The 15,976-nt window shown below is 45.3% G+C and overlaps 1 protein-coding gene across 1 annotated transcript in view; it reads left to right on the forward strand.

Moving 5' to 3' along the window:
• Positions 1-15,976, forward strand: part of LOC124789247 (polyglutamylase complex subunit TTLL1-like) — a gene marked incomplete at its 3' end in the record, with an annotated part of 91,843 nt that overhangs the window by 29,364 nt on the left and 46,503 nt on the right. The window contains exon 3 of the mRNA XM_047256542.1: positions 14,499-14,685. Within this exon, the coding sequence (XP_047112498.1) occupies positions 14,499-14,685 (187 nt within the window). The remainder of the gene's footprint in view (positions 1-14,498; positions 14,686-15,976) is intronic.

Below are 15,976 nucleotides of genomic sequence, written 5' to 3' on the forward strand. Positions count from 1 at the left end.
ATCCATTCGGGATATTGCTGCTCGTGTGGGACGAAGTGTTTCGGCAGTACAGCCCCGAACGGTTCACGGAAGGCCGTAGAACAGGACGAGATGAGTTAGGTCGCGACATCCAGACCATCCTACCGGGAAGGTCGATAACTCGTCCTAATGCCTCTGGAGGACAGATCCGCGTCCTCCTCGGCTCTGGCGCAACAGTGGAACGCATGGTACACTGTCAGAGATGACAGTCTGTCGCCTGTTATTACGGCGTGTGTTATATCTGCGTCGTCGGCTTCTCCGCCTACCTTTGACGAATGTGCAGAAACTTGCTAGACGGCAGTTGTGTTTGGAAGGACGGGAGTGACATCAGATAGTATTTCCGGAGCAATCCAGGTCCTGCTTGTTTGAAAATGACGGCCGTATTTTGGTTTGCCCAGACAGGAGGAGCTACATCACAGTGACTGCCTTCGAACACGACATACAGCTCCAACTTAAAGCCTTATGGTGTGGGATGCTATTGGGAATGCTAATCCTTTCTGCAGAACATACTAATGTACACTACTGGCCATTAAAATTGCTACACCAGCAAAATGACATGCTACAGACGCGAAATTTAACCGACAGGAAGAAGATACTGTGATATGCAAAGGATTAGCTTTTCATAGCATTCACACAGGGTTGGCGCCGGTGGCGACAGCTACAACGTGCTGACGTGAGGAAGGTTTCCAACCGATTTCTCATACACAAACATAAGGTTGACCGCCGTTGCCTGCTGAAACGTTGTTGTCATGCCTCGTGTAAGGAGGAGAAATGCGTACCATCACGCTTCCGACTTTGATAAAGGTCCGATTGTAGCCTATCGCGATTGCGGTTTATCGTATCGCGACATTGCTGCGCGCGTTGGTCGAGATCCAATGACTGTTAGCAGAATATGGAATCGGTGGGTTCACGGGGGGGGGGGGGGGGGGGGGTGTAATACGGAACGCCGTGCTGGATCCCAGCGGCCTCGTATCACTAGCAGTCGAGATGACAGGCATCTTATCCGCATGGCTGTAACGCATCGTGTAGCCACGTCTCGATCCCTGAGTCAGCAGATGGTGACGTTTGCAAGACAACAACCATCTGCACGAACAGTTCGACGACGTTTGCAGCAGCATGGACTATCAGCTCGGAGACCGTGGCTGCGGTTACCCTTGACGTTGCATGACAGACAGGAGCGTCTGCGATGGTGTACTCGAAGACGAACCTGGGTGCACGAATGGTAAAACGTCATTTTTTCGGATGCATCCAGGTTCTGTTTAGAACATCATGATGGTCGCATTCGTGTTTGGCGACATCACGGTGAACTCAACATTGGGAGCGTGTGTTCGTCATAGCCATACTGACGTATCACCCGGCGTGATGGTATGGCGTGCCATTGGTTACACGTCTCGGTCACCTCTTGTTCGCATTGACGGCGCTTTGAACAGTGGACGTTACATTTCAGATGTGTTACGACCCGTGGCTCTACCCTCCATTCGATCCCTCCGAAACCCTACATTTCAGCAGGATAATGCACGACCGCATGTTGCAGGTCCTGTACGGGCCTTTCTGGATACAGAAAATGTTCGACTGCTGCCCTGGCCAGCACATTCTCCGGACCTCTCACCAACTGAAAACGTCTGGTCAATGGTGGCCGAGCAACTGGCTCGTCGCAATACGCCAGTCACTACTCTTGATGAACTGTGGTATCGTGTTGAAGCTGCATGGGCAGCTGTACCTGTACACGCCATCCAAGCTCTGTTTGACTCAATAGACAGGCGTATCAAGGCCGTTATTACGGCCGAAGGTGGTTGTTCTGGGTACTGATTTCTCAGGATCTATACACCCAAATTGCTTGAAAATGTAATCTCATGTCAGATCTGCTATGATATATTTGTCCAATGAATACCCGTTTATCATCTGCATTTCTTCGTGGTGTAGCAATTTTAATGGCCAGTAGTGTACATGTACTATGAAAATGAACGTCTTGTCTTTCGTTGTTCTTGGAGTTCTGTTTCTTCTGAAGATGAGTGTATTAAAAACAGTTTTTTAGCGTCTTTGTTTACACCGGTTTGTTTCGTTGCTTCAGCATTTTTTCCAAGAAATTGCAGTTGTGAGAAATGTAGGGTCCGACAGAAACCATCTACCATTTTATTATAGTTCTATAGTAACGCTCAGTAGGGCACGCAGCGGACGAGAATCGGAAGTGATAGGTAATGTAATGTCGTTTCATGGCACAATAGCACAGGACACGTTTTCTGTGAGGTAATCCTTGTGGTGCACTGACGGAGTCGACCAACAGAACTGTCCATTAGGTTCACAGCCGTGTTCGGTCGAATTACGTTGAGCTCTTCATTAACGCGTCGCTTCAGAATCTCCAAGATGGGGATACATGATGCAAACACTCGACACTTCAGGAGCCCCCACAGAAGGGAATGGTGAACAGCTCGACGGATCTGGCTTGCAACGGCGTGTCTCCGAAACTTGAGACGATTCTGCGCAGTCGCCCCATCTTACCGGAAGTAAAATGGGAATGAGCGTACGGCATCGTTGGCCGGGAGGCCCCATCTGGGGAAGTTCGGCCGCCGTATTGCGAGTCTTACTCCAGTCGACGCCACGTTGGGCGACTTGCGCGCCGGTGACGAGGATGAAACGACGAGGAGGAGAACACAACACCCACTCCCCGGACGGAGAAAATCCCCAACCCGGCCGGGAATCGAACCCGGGCCCGGTTGCATGGTAGGCGAGCACGTTACCACCCAGCTAAGCAGGCGGACGCTGGCAGCAAACCGATGTCAAGTCAGCCAGCCCGTTGTCTGTGTCGTTCAGAAATGAGGAAAGCCGGCAGTAGGGCTCTGTAGCGTTCCGAATTGACTGCGACTTCGCTTTCGCGATGATCATCGAAAAAATAGGCTCCAGTGATCCTGGAAGCTGGACACTGCCACCCAACCGTGACTTTTTTCACTATGGAGTGGTTTTCCGTGGAGTTCCTGTGGATTTTCATTACTACAGTATCGAGTGTTTTGCTTATTGTACAAAGTGTGCTTCTCCGACAGATCGGATTGGGAAGTATTGTGTGTGTGTGTGTGTTTGAGGTTTACGGGCGCTAAACAGCGGGGTCATCAGCGCTCAAACGCATAAAAACAGGAACACAGGCAGTGAAGGGACTAAGACCGACAGTGAACAAGGAGAACGGCTAAAAGACACAGACCTGACGCAGTTTCAAATCCTCACATACAGAGGCAAAACAAGAGGAGAAGGAACACACTAAAAAGGAAGGGAAACAAGGAAAAGAGAACAGAAACCGAAGGGAAACAAGGAGGTAATCGTGACTGGCTGACCTGTTACCTAAAACCTGGGTGAGCCAGTCACTCAGCAGCACATTAAAATCCTCTCCCTAAAATCCGAGGCAACAAATTGGACAGGACACAAAACCGTAAGACCTTAACGACAGTCGTTGCGTCGTCTTGCAAAATACAGGCCAATGGTGGCAAGGAAACCACCGCCCTCTGGTCAGAGAATAAAGGACAGTCAAGTAAAATGTGGCGGACAGTAATCTGGACGCCACAAGCACTGCAGATTGGGGGGTCCTCCCGCCGGAGTAAAAAACCGTGCGTTAAGGGACTGTGCCCGATGCGGAGGCGAGTGAGGAGAACCTCATCCCGCCTGCATGACTGGTTGGACGTACGCCATGGCCGCGTGGTGGCCTTGACCAGACGCAGCTTATTTTCACCGACTGCCAGCCACTCCTCTTCCCACTGACGCAGAACGCGAAAACGCAGGAGGGAGGTAACAGCATGGAGGGGGACGGCACATGCAACAACGTGAGGGAGGGAACATGCATCTTTGGCAGCCACATCCGCCAGTTCGTTTCCCCTAATACCCACGTGCTCCGGCACCCAGCAGAAGGAAACCTCCTTCCCCTGCCGTTGCAGGTGGAGTAGGGCATGATGGATGTTTTGGACGAGCGTATCCGCTGGGTACAAGTGTTGCATGGTCTGAAGGGCACTCAGGGAGTCAGAAGAGATGAGGAACTTAAGACTGGGTACACATCTCATTTGCTCCAATGCCCGCAAGATCGCAAACAATTCGGCATCAAAGATGGTAAACGCCGCAGGAAGCCGTAACTTGACGACTCGATCAGGGAAAACAACAGCACAACCAACAGGGTCCCCCTGTTTAGAGCCATCCGTAAATACTGGTACATGGTCGGGATGCTGGTTTAAAATATCATAAAATAAGGAGGTAAAAACAAACGCAGGAGTGCAGCTCCTCCGGTACTCCGACAAGTCTAAAAGGACGCTGGGCCTCTGGAGCAACCAGGGAGGCAGGCGAGTAAAACCTTGTCGTTGGGGGGCCACACGCTCGACACCAAGGGTCTCAAGCAAATTTTAGGCACGAATCCCATTGGGAAGTATTCCCCTATACTCTGCCAATAGAGCGATGAGGTCTTTACCAAATTGTTTCCAGGACGCATAGTAGCTTCCATAACCTAAGGGTCGCCTATATTTTGTACGGACCATAAGGTGAATCACCGTGGATAATATGGCACACCCACTATGGAGTGACAGGTGTGAAACTGGTGTGTGTAGGTTTACTGAACGCCTAGGACTGTTATCAATGGCATTCAGTACGTTTTCTGGCGGCCGTACTGTCCTCGGCTTTCCCGATGTCTTCTAGTAGGAAACACACAAAATACACCATCGATTTGTGTGCCGTTCTGCTGTCACCGCTTCTGATATAGTTCACCCGCGTCCGGCCATCCTGATTAAGATTTTCCCTAAATCGTATTAGGCAAATGCAAGGGATGGTTCCTTTGAAAGGGCACGTTCCTCATCCATCCCTCATCCGAGGGGGCCGATGACCTCGCTCTTTGGTCGCCTCTCCTCAATCAATCAACCAACCAACCAAATATGCTTAAATCAGAAAAGCGCGATGAGTTGCGGTTCAACACTCCATTGTAACTAACAAGGGCATTCTTCGTGCGTAGTTCTACCCCACTCGGTTTTAGCCTCGCAGCTGGGCCACACGAGCTACCAACCGTAGACAGTGCCTGATCGTTTCTGCCCGACCCTGTACATTGTTTGTCAGCTGTAGCCTTAATACAATTGAATTAAATTGCCAACTACACTCAATGAGGACGTGGAAGGATCGTGGACACAAAGCCAGAGGATACACAAATAGCCGGCCGAAGTGGTCTAGCGGTTCTAGGCGCGCAGTCCGGAACCGCGCGACCGCTACGGTCGCAGGTTCGAATCCTGCCTCGGCCATGGATGTGTGTGACGTCCTTAGGTTAGTTAGGTTTAAGTAGTTCTAAGTTCTAGGGGACTGATGGCCTCAGAAGTTAAGTCCCGTAGTGCTCAGAGCCATTTGAACCATTTGATACACGAATTAATTGCACACATTTGTTTAGCAATAAATTGCAAATAAATATGAAGTTTCCGTAAACATATCTACCATATCATAGCTTACACGCTTTACAGCACATTCAAATGACGCTGACGTTGCAGATTGCAACGCGAGGCATAGCGGTCACCATCAAACGGCGCCTAAGGCCTTCCTGGCAGATGCCTTCACATACACACTGACAAATACAGTACTCGGGAGATATCTGAAACACACATACAAAATCATTATAGAACATTGCACTAACAGATAAAGCGGTCAATAACGCCGCAATTCGAAAACCAGAAAACTGCCTAAAAAAGATCAAAATTTATTCTGCAAATCTTGCCGTAACAAGAAAAACTACTATTACTAAAACTTAACAATCACGAAATAAATGCGGCGTGGGGTAGCCGCGCTGTTTGAGGCGCCTTGGCACGGCTTGCGTCGCTTCCCCCCGTCGGAGGTTCGAGTCCTCCCTCAGGCATGGGTGTGTTTGTGGGCTTTGGCGTAAGTTAGTTCAAGTTAGATTAAGTAGTGTGTAAGCCTAAGCACAGATCACTTCAGCAGTTTGGTCCTATAGGAACTTACTATAAATTTACAATTTCCGTGAAATGAACAATCTTTTTATTAAAAGAACTGCGGGAAAAAGAAAGTTAGAATTCTTTAAACAGGAAGATCCTAAGAAAGCTTTATTTAAAACACATCTTAAAATACTAAGGTTAAACGAATTTAAAACCTAGTAGCTCTTTATTGTCGGCTCACAATAATCAGCTGACGCAAACTAATCAAGAGTTTAGAGCCTAGCCAACGCTTTGGGTAAGGCTTACTTCAAAACACAATTATGAAGAAACAAAAGTTTTCGATGGTGTAGAACCACAGTCACGTAATACTTTTTAAAAGAGTAAACCGCCTTTTGACTGTATTTATCTTCTGTGCTAGGAAGATGTCTTTTAAGGCAGCCAGAGTAGTTTAAACTGTGGACAGTTATATCTTAAAGACATGTGTTAGTCTTGTTTACCTGCTTTGGCTGCCTTAACAGATATGACATAATAATGGTCTAACAACTTTTGTGGCACAACTTGACAAGAAGAAGGGACCGGTTGGTAGGACATGTTCTGAGGCATCAAGGGATCACAAATTTAGCATTGGAGGGCAGCGTGGAGGGTAAAAATTGTAGAGGGAGACCAAGAGATGAATACACTAAGCAGATTCAGAAGGATGTAGGTTGCAGTAAGTACTGGGAGATGAAGGAGCTTGCACAGGATACAGTAGCATGGAGAGCTGCATCAAACCAGTCTCAGGACTGAAGACAACAACAACAACAACTTTTAGCATTGTGCTTGATAATGGCATAAAAGCCGAAAATTAGACAGTACACAAGATAAATACCGTACAGTAATACACAGTCAAATGGCGCTTTACTCTTTTAAAAACACGAAGAAACAATTACAGTCTCGTCGCCCTGAGTGGCGGTTAAGGGAAACGTAACGGTGCTAGAATAAGTCAGCTAACAATCGAACAATCTGAAACGTTACACTAAACAAACCACTTAATGAGAAACGAAGCGGCTTTCCCGGAAATCTTAAAAGATAGACAAAATTCGTAAGCATGCAGGCGTCTTGTGCCTACTGAATACAAAAGAAGTTCAAAGCAGAGTCACGCACAACAATCAAGGAAATAAGTGAGCCACTTGTCCCAATGCGAGCCAAAACTGTTTACATGCAAACATAACGTCACCACACTGTCCAGTGTCTACGACTCGATTGCAGAATTCCGGAATGGTCGCACAACTGTGATGCTCAACGAAGGAGCCGGACGACCGTTTGTCGCCACAAATGAAGAAACCATTGAGCGTTCACGTGAAATGATTCTCTTAGACAGACAATTAGCTATTAACGAAGTGGCACATCGTCTGCAAATTAGCCACGGTTCTGCCTACGAAATCATCCACAACACACTTAGGTTTCATAAGGTTTGTCCAAGATGGGTCCCAAAACAACTCACACAGTTGCATAAACAAACGCGCTTAGACATTTGCAAAAAACATTTGGATCGCTATGGTAACGAAGGGGACAACATCTTAGATAGAATAATCACTAGTGACGAAACATAGATCCATCATTACGAGCCGGAGAGTAAACGGCAGAGTATGGAATGGAAACATCCAAATTCGCCGTGCAAGAAAAAGTTCAAGACCCAACCGTCCACAGGTAAACTGATGCTTACGGTTTTTTGGGACGCACAAGGTCCAGTACTGGAACATTATGGGGAAATGGGCACATCAATAAACAGTGTACGTTACAGTAAGGTAGGAAACTGTGGTGTCACCGCCAGACACCACACTTGCTAGGTGGTAGTTTAAATCGGCCGCGGTCCATGTAGTACATGTCGGACCCGCGTGTCGCCACTGTGATCGCAGACCTAGCGCCACCACCTAGGCAGGTCTCGTGATACGAGAGTGGACTCGAGCCCAGTTGTACGAGAACCTAGCTATCGCCCAGTTGTATGAAGCCTTTCTCTCTCATTAGCCGAGAGACAGAATAGCCATCAGAAGTTAATGGCTACGAACTAGCAAGGAGCCAATTGTATCAGTGCCTATAGCTTACTAGTATTCAAGAGCGATGTATTCCAAGGAATAAAGAAAAGATAAGTAAAAAGCATCTACATACTTTTCTTCTTATTCATTCATAAGTTCTCATGTTCCAGACTTCACACCGGCTGCTTATTGCTGTGCGTGCACTATCGGCCACAGCGTTAAAATAGCGTGCCTTTCTTTTGGCTACTACCGTGTGGCGTAACAGTCTTGTTACGTCACAACAGAAACAACGCCGAGGGTTGCTCTCAGAAGGTGTTGTGTCGTTGCACAACAATGCCCGTCTGCATACTGCTGCCCACACTGCTGAAACGCTCCAGAAACTCAAATTTGAAGTACTGGATCATCCTCCATGTAGTACCGATCTTGCCCATTCTCACTACCACTTGTTTGGTCCACTCGAACAGGCATGAAGGGGCCGTCCATATGCCTCGAACGAAGCAGTGAAAGCATTCCTGGCTCACAGCTCAACCGAAAACCTTTTACGAGGACATCAGGAAGCTTGTACAACGATGGACCAAGTACGCTGAAACGCAAGGGAGACTATGTCGAAAAATGATGTTCTTGTTAGTTTCCCATTTTTTATAACTGTTGTTGTTGTGGTCTTCAGTCCTGAGACTGGTTTGATGCAGCTCTCCATGCTACTCTATCCTGTGCAAGCTTCTTCATCTCCCAGTACCTAGTGCAACCTACATTCTTCAGAATCTGCTTAGTGTATTCATCTCTTGGTCTAACATTTTTACCCTCCACTACTAAAATGATGATACCTTGATGCCTCGGAACATGTCCTACCAACCGGTCCCTTCTTCTTGTCAAGTTGTGCCACAAACTCCTCTTCTCCCCAATTCTATTCAATACCTCCTCATTTGTTACGTGATATACCCATCTAATCTTCAGCATTCTTCTGTAATACCACATTTCGAAAGCTTCTATTCTCTTCTTGTCCAAACTATTTATCGTCCATGTTTCTCTTCCCTACATGGCTACACTCCATACAAATACTTTCAGAAACGACTTCCTCATACTTAAATATATACTCGATGTTAACAAATTTCTCTTCTTCAGAAACGCTTTCCTTGTCATTGCCAGTCTACATTTTATATCCTCTCTACTTCGACAATCATCAGTTATTTTGCTCCCCCAATGGCAAAACTCCTTTACTATTTTAGGTGTCTCATTTCCTAATCTAATACCCTCAGCATCACACGACTTAATTCAACTGCATTCCATTATCCTCGTTTTGCTTTTGTTGATGTTCATCTTATATCCTCCTTTCAAGACACTGTCCATTCCGTTCAACTGCTCTTCCAAGTCCTTTGCTGTCTCTGACAGAATTACAATGTCATTGGCGAACCTCAAAGTTTTTATTTCTTCTCCATGGATTTTAATACCTACTCCGAATTTTTCTTTTGTTTCCTTTACTGCTTGCTCAATATACAGATTGAATGACATTGGGGAGAGGCTACAACCCTGTCTCACTCCCTTCCCAACAACTGCTTCCCTTTCATGCCCCTCGACTCTTATAACTGCCATCTGCTTTCTGTACAAATTGTAAATAGCCATTCGCTCCCTGTATTTTACCCCTGCCACCTTCAGAATTTGGAAGAGAGTATTCCAGTCAACATTGTCAAAAGCTTTCTCTAAGTCTACAAATGCCAGAAACGTAGGTTTGCCTTTCCTTAATCTTTCTTCTAAGATAAGTCGTAAGGTCTGTATTGCCTCACGTGTTCCAATATTTCTACGGAATCAAAACTGATCTTCCCCGAGGTCGGCTTCTACCAGTTTTTCCATTCGTCTGTAAAGAATTCGTGTTAGTATTTTGCAGCTATGACTTATTAAACTGATAGTTTGCTAATTTTCATAACTGTCAACACCTGCTTTCTTTGGGATTGGAATTATTATATTCTTCTTGAAGGCTGAGGGTATTTCGCCTGTCTCATACATCTTGCTCGCCAGATGGTAGAGTTTTGTCAGGACTGGCTCTCCCAAGGCCGTCAGTAGTCCAATGGAACATTGTCTACTCCTGGGGCCTTGTTTTAGCTCAGGTCTTTCAGTGCTCTGTCAAAATCTTCACACAGTATCATATCTCCCATTTCATCTTCATCTATATCCTCTTCCATTTCCATAATATTGTCCTCAAGTACTTTGCCCTTGTATAGACCCTCTATATACTCCTTCCACCTTTCTGCTTTCCCTTCTTTGCTTAGAACTGGGTTTCCATCTGAGCTCTTGATATTCATACAAGTGGTTCTGTTTTCTCCAAAGGTCTCTTTAATTTTCCTGTAGGCAGTATCTATCTTACCCCTAGTGAGATAAGCCTCTACATCCTTACATTTGTCCTCTAGCCATCCCTGCTTAGCCATTTTGCACTTCCTGTCGATCTCATTTTGAGACGTTTGTATTCCTTTTTGCCTGCTTCATTTACTGCATTGTTATATTTTCTCCTTTCATCAATTAAATTCAATATTTCTTCTGTTACCCAAGGTTTTCTACTAGCCCTCGTCTTTTTACCTACTTGATCTTCTGCTGCCTTCACTACTTCATCCCTCAAAGCTACCCATTCTTCTTCTACTGTATTTCTTTCCCCCATTCCTGCCATTTGTTCCCTTACGCTCTCCCTGAAACTCTGTAAAACCTCTGGTTTAGTCAGTTTATCCAGGTCCCATCTCCTTAAATTCCCACCTTTTTGCAATTTCTTCAGTTTTAATTTACAGTTCATAACCAATAGATTGTGGTCAGAGTCCACATCTGCCCCTGGAAATGTCTTACAATTTAAAACCTGGTTCCTAAATCTCTGTCTTACCATTATATAATCCATCTGATACCTTTTAGTATCTCCAGGGTTCTTCCATGTATACAACCTTCTTTCATGATTCTTGAACCAAGTGTTAGCTATGATTAAGTTATGCTCTGCACAAAATTCCACCAGGCGGCTTCCTTTTTCATTTCTTACCCCCAAGCCGTATTCACCTACTACGTTTCCTTCTCTCCCTTTTCCTGCTACCGAATTCCAGTCACCCATGACTATTAAATTTTCGTTTCCCTGCACTATCTGAATAATTTCTTTGATTTCATCATACATTTCTTCAATTTCTTCGTCATCTGCAGGGCTAGTTGGCATATAAACTTGTACTACTGTAGTAGGCGTGGGCTTCGTGTCTATCTTGTCCACAATAATGCGTTCACTATGTTGTTTGTAGTAGCTAACCCGCACTCCTATTTTTTTATTCATTATTAAACCTACTCCTGCATTACCCCTATTTGATTTTGTATTTATAACCCTGTATTCGCCTGACCAAAAGTCTTGTTCCTCCTGCCACCGAACTTCACTAATTCCCACTATATCTAACTTTAACCTATCCATTTCCCTTTTTAAATTTTCTTACGTACCTGCCCGATTAAGGAATCTGACATTCCACGCTCCGATGCGTAGAACGCCAGTTTTCTTTCTCCTGATCACGACGTCCTCTTGAGTAGTCCCCGTCCGGAGTTCCGAATGGGGGACTATTTTACCTCCGGAATATTTTATTTTATTTTATTTTGTAACTACTTTTCGGATAATAATTGACTTACCCTCGTAGTATGGGCTACAACAACAACAACAACAACAACAAAAACAGTAAACATGGGCTCTAAAATGTAAAGCGCAAGAGCTGTGGGCACTTGTTCAGTAGAAGAGAAGTGTTTCACTGTAACGAAGATGAACAAGTCCTTATCGCTCTTATGGTATGCATTTTAGAGCTCATGTTTACCAGACAATTTTTCCTGTTTTGGTCCATACTACCACCTCTGAAACTTGTCTTCCCTACAATCCTAGTAACAACACTACCGGTACATGCATTCCTCTGACAAGAGGTATCAGGACGATTTTCGCTTATAGTTTTAAGCTCCGGTGGTTTCCGTACCAGGGTCACTAACCTCAAATTGATACACTTACCTTTCTCCATCGTTCCTAAAACTTTGCACCATCGTGACGGAATGACCCTCTACGTGCTAGTTGATACTGAAACGAGGAAAGACGAGACAGACTGGAGGATTACTGACAATCCAGTTACGCGCAACAAAACAAATTACAGATACAACAAAAATACTACGAAAACTTTGCATGATTCTTGATACTAGTTAAGCCAGACTGTAAATAAATCCAGCTCACAAGGATAAATCAGAGCCGTAGCTAATAAGGAGGCAACGCAAGCAAACTTACAGATACTAGAAAGGACCCGCTTTTATAGACTACGATAAAAAACAACAACAAGATGCATGAAAATAGAATGCGGTTACAGTTTCCCTGCTGAAAACTGAAGTGTGAATGTGTCACAATGCTTGCATGTGTTCATAAGTTGACGTTATTTCCTGTGATTGTAATTGTGGGAAATTTTGTAAAATCTTTTGGAGTAGTGCCAGACTACAGATATAAACGTTCGGGATTGGATCCCTAGTCGACCCTAAGAGTTGTTCTGTTCCGGTTCAACCAATGATTTTTAAAGTAAAAAACACCACCGCCGTTCGCAGTCCACAGTAAATGGTAGGTCCGTCTATACCTGATTCGGAAAGTCGAAGGCAAGGAACGCATGACGCACCAACAAGACCGTGGCTAGTGAAGCATTGCGGCGTCGAAACCATCAGTCAGTTTGAGGAAAACTTTACCTTAATCAGGAAGCAAGAATGAACAGGCGCTGACGTTGATGGTAATTTTCCACTTTGCAGTACAATGTGTGCACATAGGGTGAAAAGTATTTAAACCGACACACTCTGGGAGGTTGTAGGGGAAATCAAATCAAATATTTTTCCCTAATGTCATTTTTACCTATGAGGAGTATTTAAACCGGTAGAGGAAGATTTCTCTGGCGGCAAATTAATTAAACCAACAAACACTTTTCCGTTTTTTTATCACCAAGAGACAACACATTAACACAACCCAATTCGAATTACAGTAGATTTTCAAACATGCCTCCATTGACATGTAAACAAAGGTTACACCGTCGGATCATGTTCGGTCTGACACGGGCAAAAACCCCAGGAGTATCCTGAATTGTTCCTGCTGCTGCTACTATCCGGGCAACCAGATCCTCTTCTGATGCAACAGGAGTTGCGTAAACAAGGTTGCGCATCTCTCCCCACACAAAATAGTCCAGAGGGAACATATCTGGGGATCGAGCAGGCCATGGTACAGGACCACCTCTGCCAATCCACGTTTCTGGGAACCGTCGGTCCAGGAATCGACGCACACGACGACTGAAATGTGCTGGCGCCCCGTCATGTTGGAACCATATGCGTTGTGTTGAAGGGAGCGGGACGTCTTCCAGCAATTCTGGCAATGCTCTGGCGAGAAAACTGTAATAGTGCCTGCCATTTAACGGCCTAGATAGCAGATACGGCACAATTAAACAGTCCCCAACAACACCGACCCCCAGAATAACGAAGAACCGCACTTGATGAGCGCTAGAAACTGTGGCATGTAGGTTATCCTCACTCCAAACATGCGAATTGTGCATGTTGAAGACTCCATCGCGCCCGAACGTCGCTTCATCGGTAAACAACACAGAGGATGGAAATGTAGGATGTATTTCACACTGCTCCAGGTACCACTGCGAAAACTGTGCTCTGGGTGGATAATCAACTGGTTCCAGGTTGTGGACATGCTGTAAGTGAAATGGACGTAACAAAAATGGTTCAAATGGCTCTGAGCACTATGGGACTTAACATCTGTGGTCATCAGTCGCCTAGAACTTAGAACTACTTAAAACTAACTAACCTAAGGGCATCACACACATCCATGCCCGAGGCAGGATCCGAACCTGCGACCGCAGCGGTCACGCGGTGCCAGACTGAAGCGCCTAGAACCGCACGGCCACAAAGCCGGCAGGACGTAACAATTGCTCTCGAAGGACTGTTCTTACATTCGTCTGATTCGTCCCCATGTTACGTGCAATTTCACGAGTGCTGATTGAAGGATCACGCTCCACATGCTACAAGACAGCTTCCTCAAATTGCAGCGTTCTTACCGTGCGACGGCGTCCCTGTCCAGGTAATCTGCTAAATGACCCGTCTCACGAAGACATTGGTACACAGTAGCAAAGATCATATGATGCAAGATATGCCGATTAGGATATTGTTGTTGATAAACCCGCTGGGCAGCTCGTCCTTTGTGGTGCGCTACGTAGTACGCACCAACCATATCAGTGTACTCACTCCTGGTGTATCGCTCCATAAGTAAACAGAGACAACGCACTACTACACTGGTGGACAGCAGTTGCCTACAACCGAAGAGCGTAATACGCCCTCTAACAACTGAAGATCGTAATACCGCGTCTAACAATTGATGAGCGTAATACGGCCTCCACCGCTTTAAATAATCCTCATAGGAAAAAATGACATTAGGGAAAAATATTTGTTTTGAGGTCCCCTACAACCTCCCAGAGTTTGTCGGTTTAAATACTTTTCGCCCTGTACAAGACAACGTTAACGTGAAGTGGTGTTTTGGCGTGCCTCTGGAGCTGAGGACTTGCCGTTGCAGACTACAACATGTTCGTGGAGGAGTACCGGAAGAGCCCGCAGAGCACGTGGATCATGAAGCCGTGCGGCAAGTCGCAGGGCGCGGGCATTTTCCTCATCAACAAGCTGTCCAAGCTGAAGCGGTGGTCGCGCGAGAGCAAGATGCCCTTCAACCCGGCCCTCGTCAAGGAGTCCTACGTCATCTCTCGGTGAGTACGTCCAGGCGGCGGAACGCACCGTGTGTGCCGCAGGCTTTAGGGCGTAGGGGCGTGCGTTTTTACGGGAGGCGCAAATAGCTCACGCTAACATGTTGCCCGTAATGTGCAAGTAGCGGGTGGGCCACGTTTAAACACAGTACTGTACTTTTCTCGGGAACTACTCTCGCTAGAGAGCTACCAAGGTCCCACACAATCCTGTAAATGGTCTAATGTGAACAGTGTAGAAGGCGGCCATTGTGGCAAACGTACGAGCCTTTGGTTATAAGAGATCATCATCTCAGTTATGTCACAAAAAAAATATATGAAGAGTCCAGGGGAAAAACCTGATAAGCCCAAACCCCAAAATTTCAGTTTTTTTCATAATTTAATAGACCAGCCAGTGCAGTTTTAGCTAGTTTTACAGAACTGGTCAAAAACCTGATGAGTCAAGAGATATTCTGATACCTTGTAAGCATGTGCATGCGAAAAACATTACAAGTCCACGCAAAACAGGGGAATATCCTGACAAGTCCAGAGACTGCAACGATAAAATCTTATGACTTAATGATTCCCAGCCCGCGCAGGTCTGTTGTCACTAGTATTATCGTTGTATTATCATTGTTGTCACAGTCATTGTTGTATATAAGTTGACCATTATTGTTAGCTTTGAGTTTGTGAAGGAAGTTAGATCTATCATTGTATTCTGTCAGTGTAAAATGAATAAAGAAGACAGTGACTCATCTACTTGCCAAGAAAAATATAGAACGTCATCAAAGAAGCTGACAAAGAAAAGGAAGAAGTATAGTCGTGTTAGAAATGCCTCCAAACGTTTAAGATTGCAGTCACATGAAGCAGGAGAACAATGTAAGTGCAAAAACAAGTGATGAAAATAAAAGGAAAATTGTTAATCACATGAATCACTTTTAAAATCATGATGAAATAAACCTCTATTTAAGTGGTTTAATCACAGTGGTTCCTCTGCAGCACAGGCGTCCTAGAAGAGAGGAGCAGGAAGCAAAGTTTCATGATATATAAATTCAGTGTTTGTATTACCATTAATGGAAGTGTCGAAGAAGTACATGTGTGCAAGCAAGCATTTATGTCGTTACATGGCATAAAGAAGAGCAAGGTAGATCATTTACTGAAGAAACTTAAATCCGGAGACCAACCTCTACGAGACGGTCGAGGGAAACACAGATCCCGCCCAATAGATTTGAAAGATGAAACACGTTCATTAATAAGAGGACACATTAAATCATTTAAAGCTCGCAACAACCACTACAGTTTGACGAAGTTAGAAAAA

The sequence above is a fragment of the Schistocerca piceifrons genome, chromosome 3, assembly GCF_021461385.2.
Source record: "Schistocerca piceifrons isolate TAMUIC-IGC-003096 chromosome 3, iqSchPice1.1, whole genome shotgun sequence".
In the NCBI taxonomy this organism is placed as follows: domain Eukaryota; kingdom Metazoa; phylum Arthropoda; class Insecta; order Orthoptera; family Acrididae; genus Schistocerca; species Schistocerca piceifrons.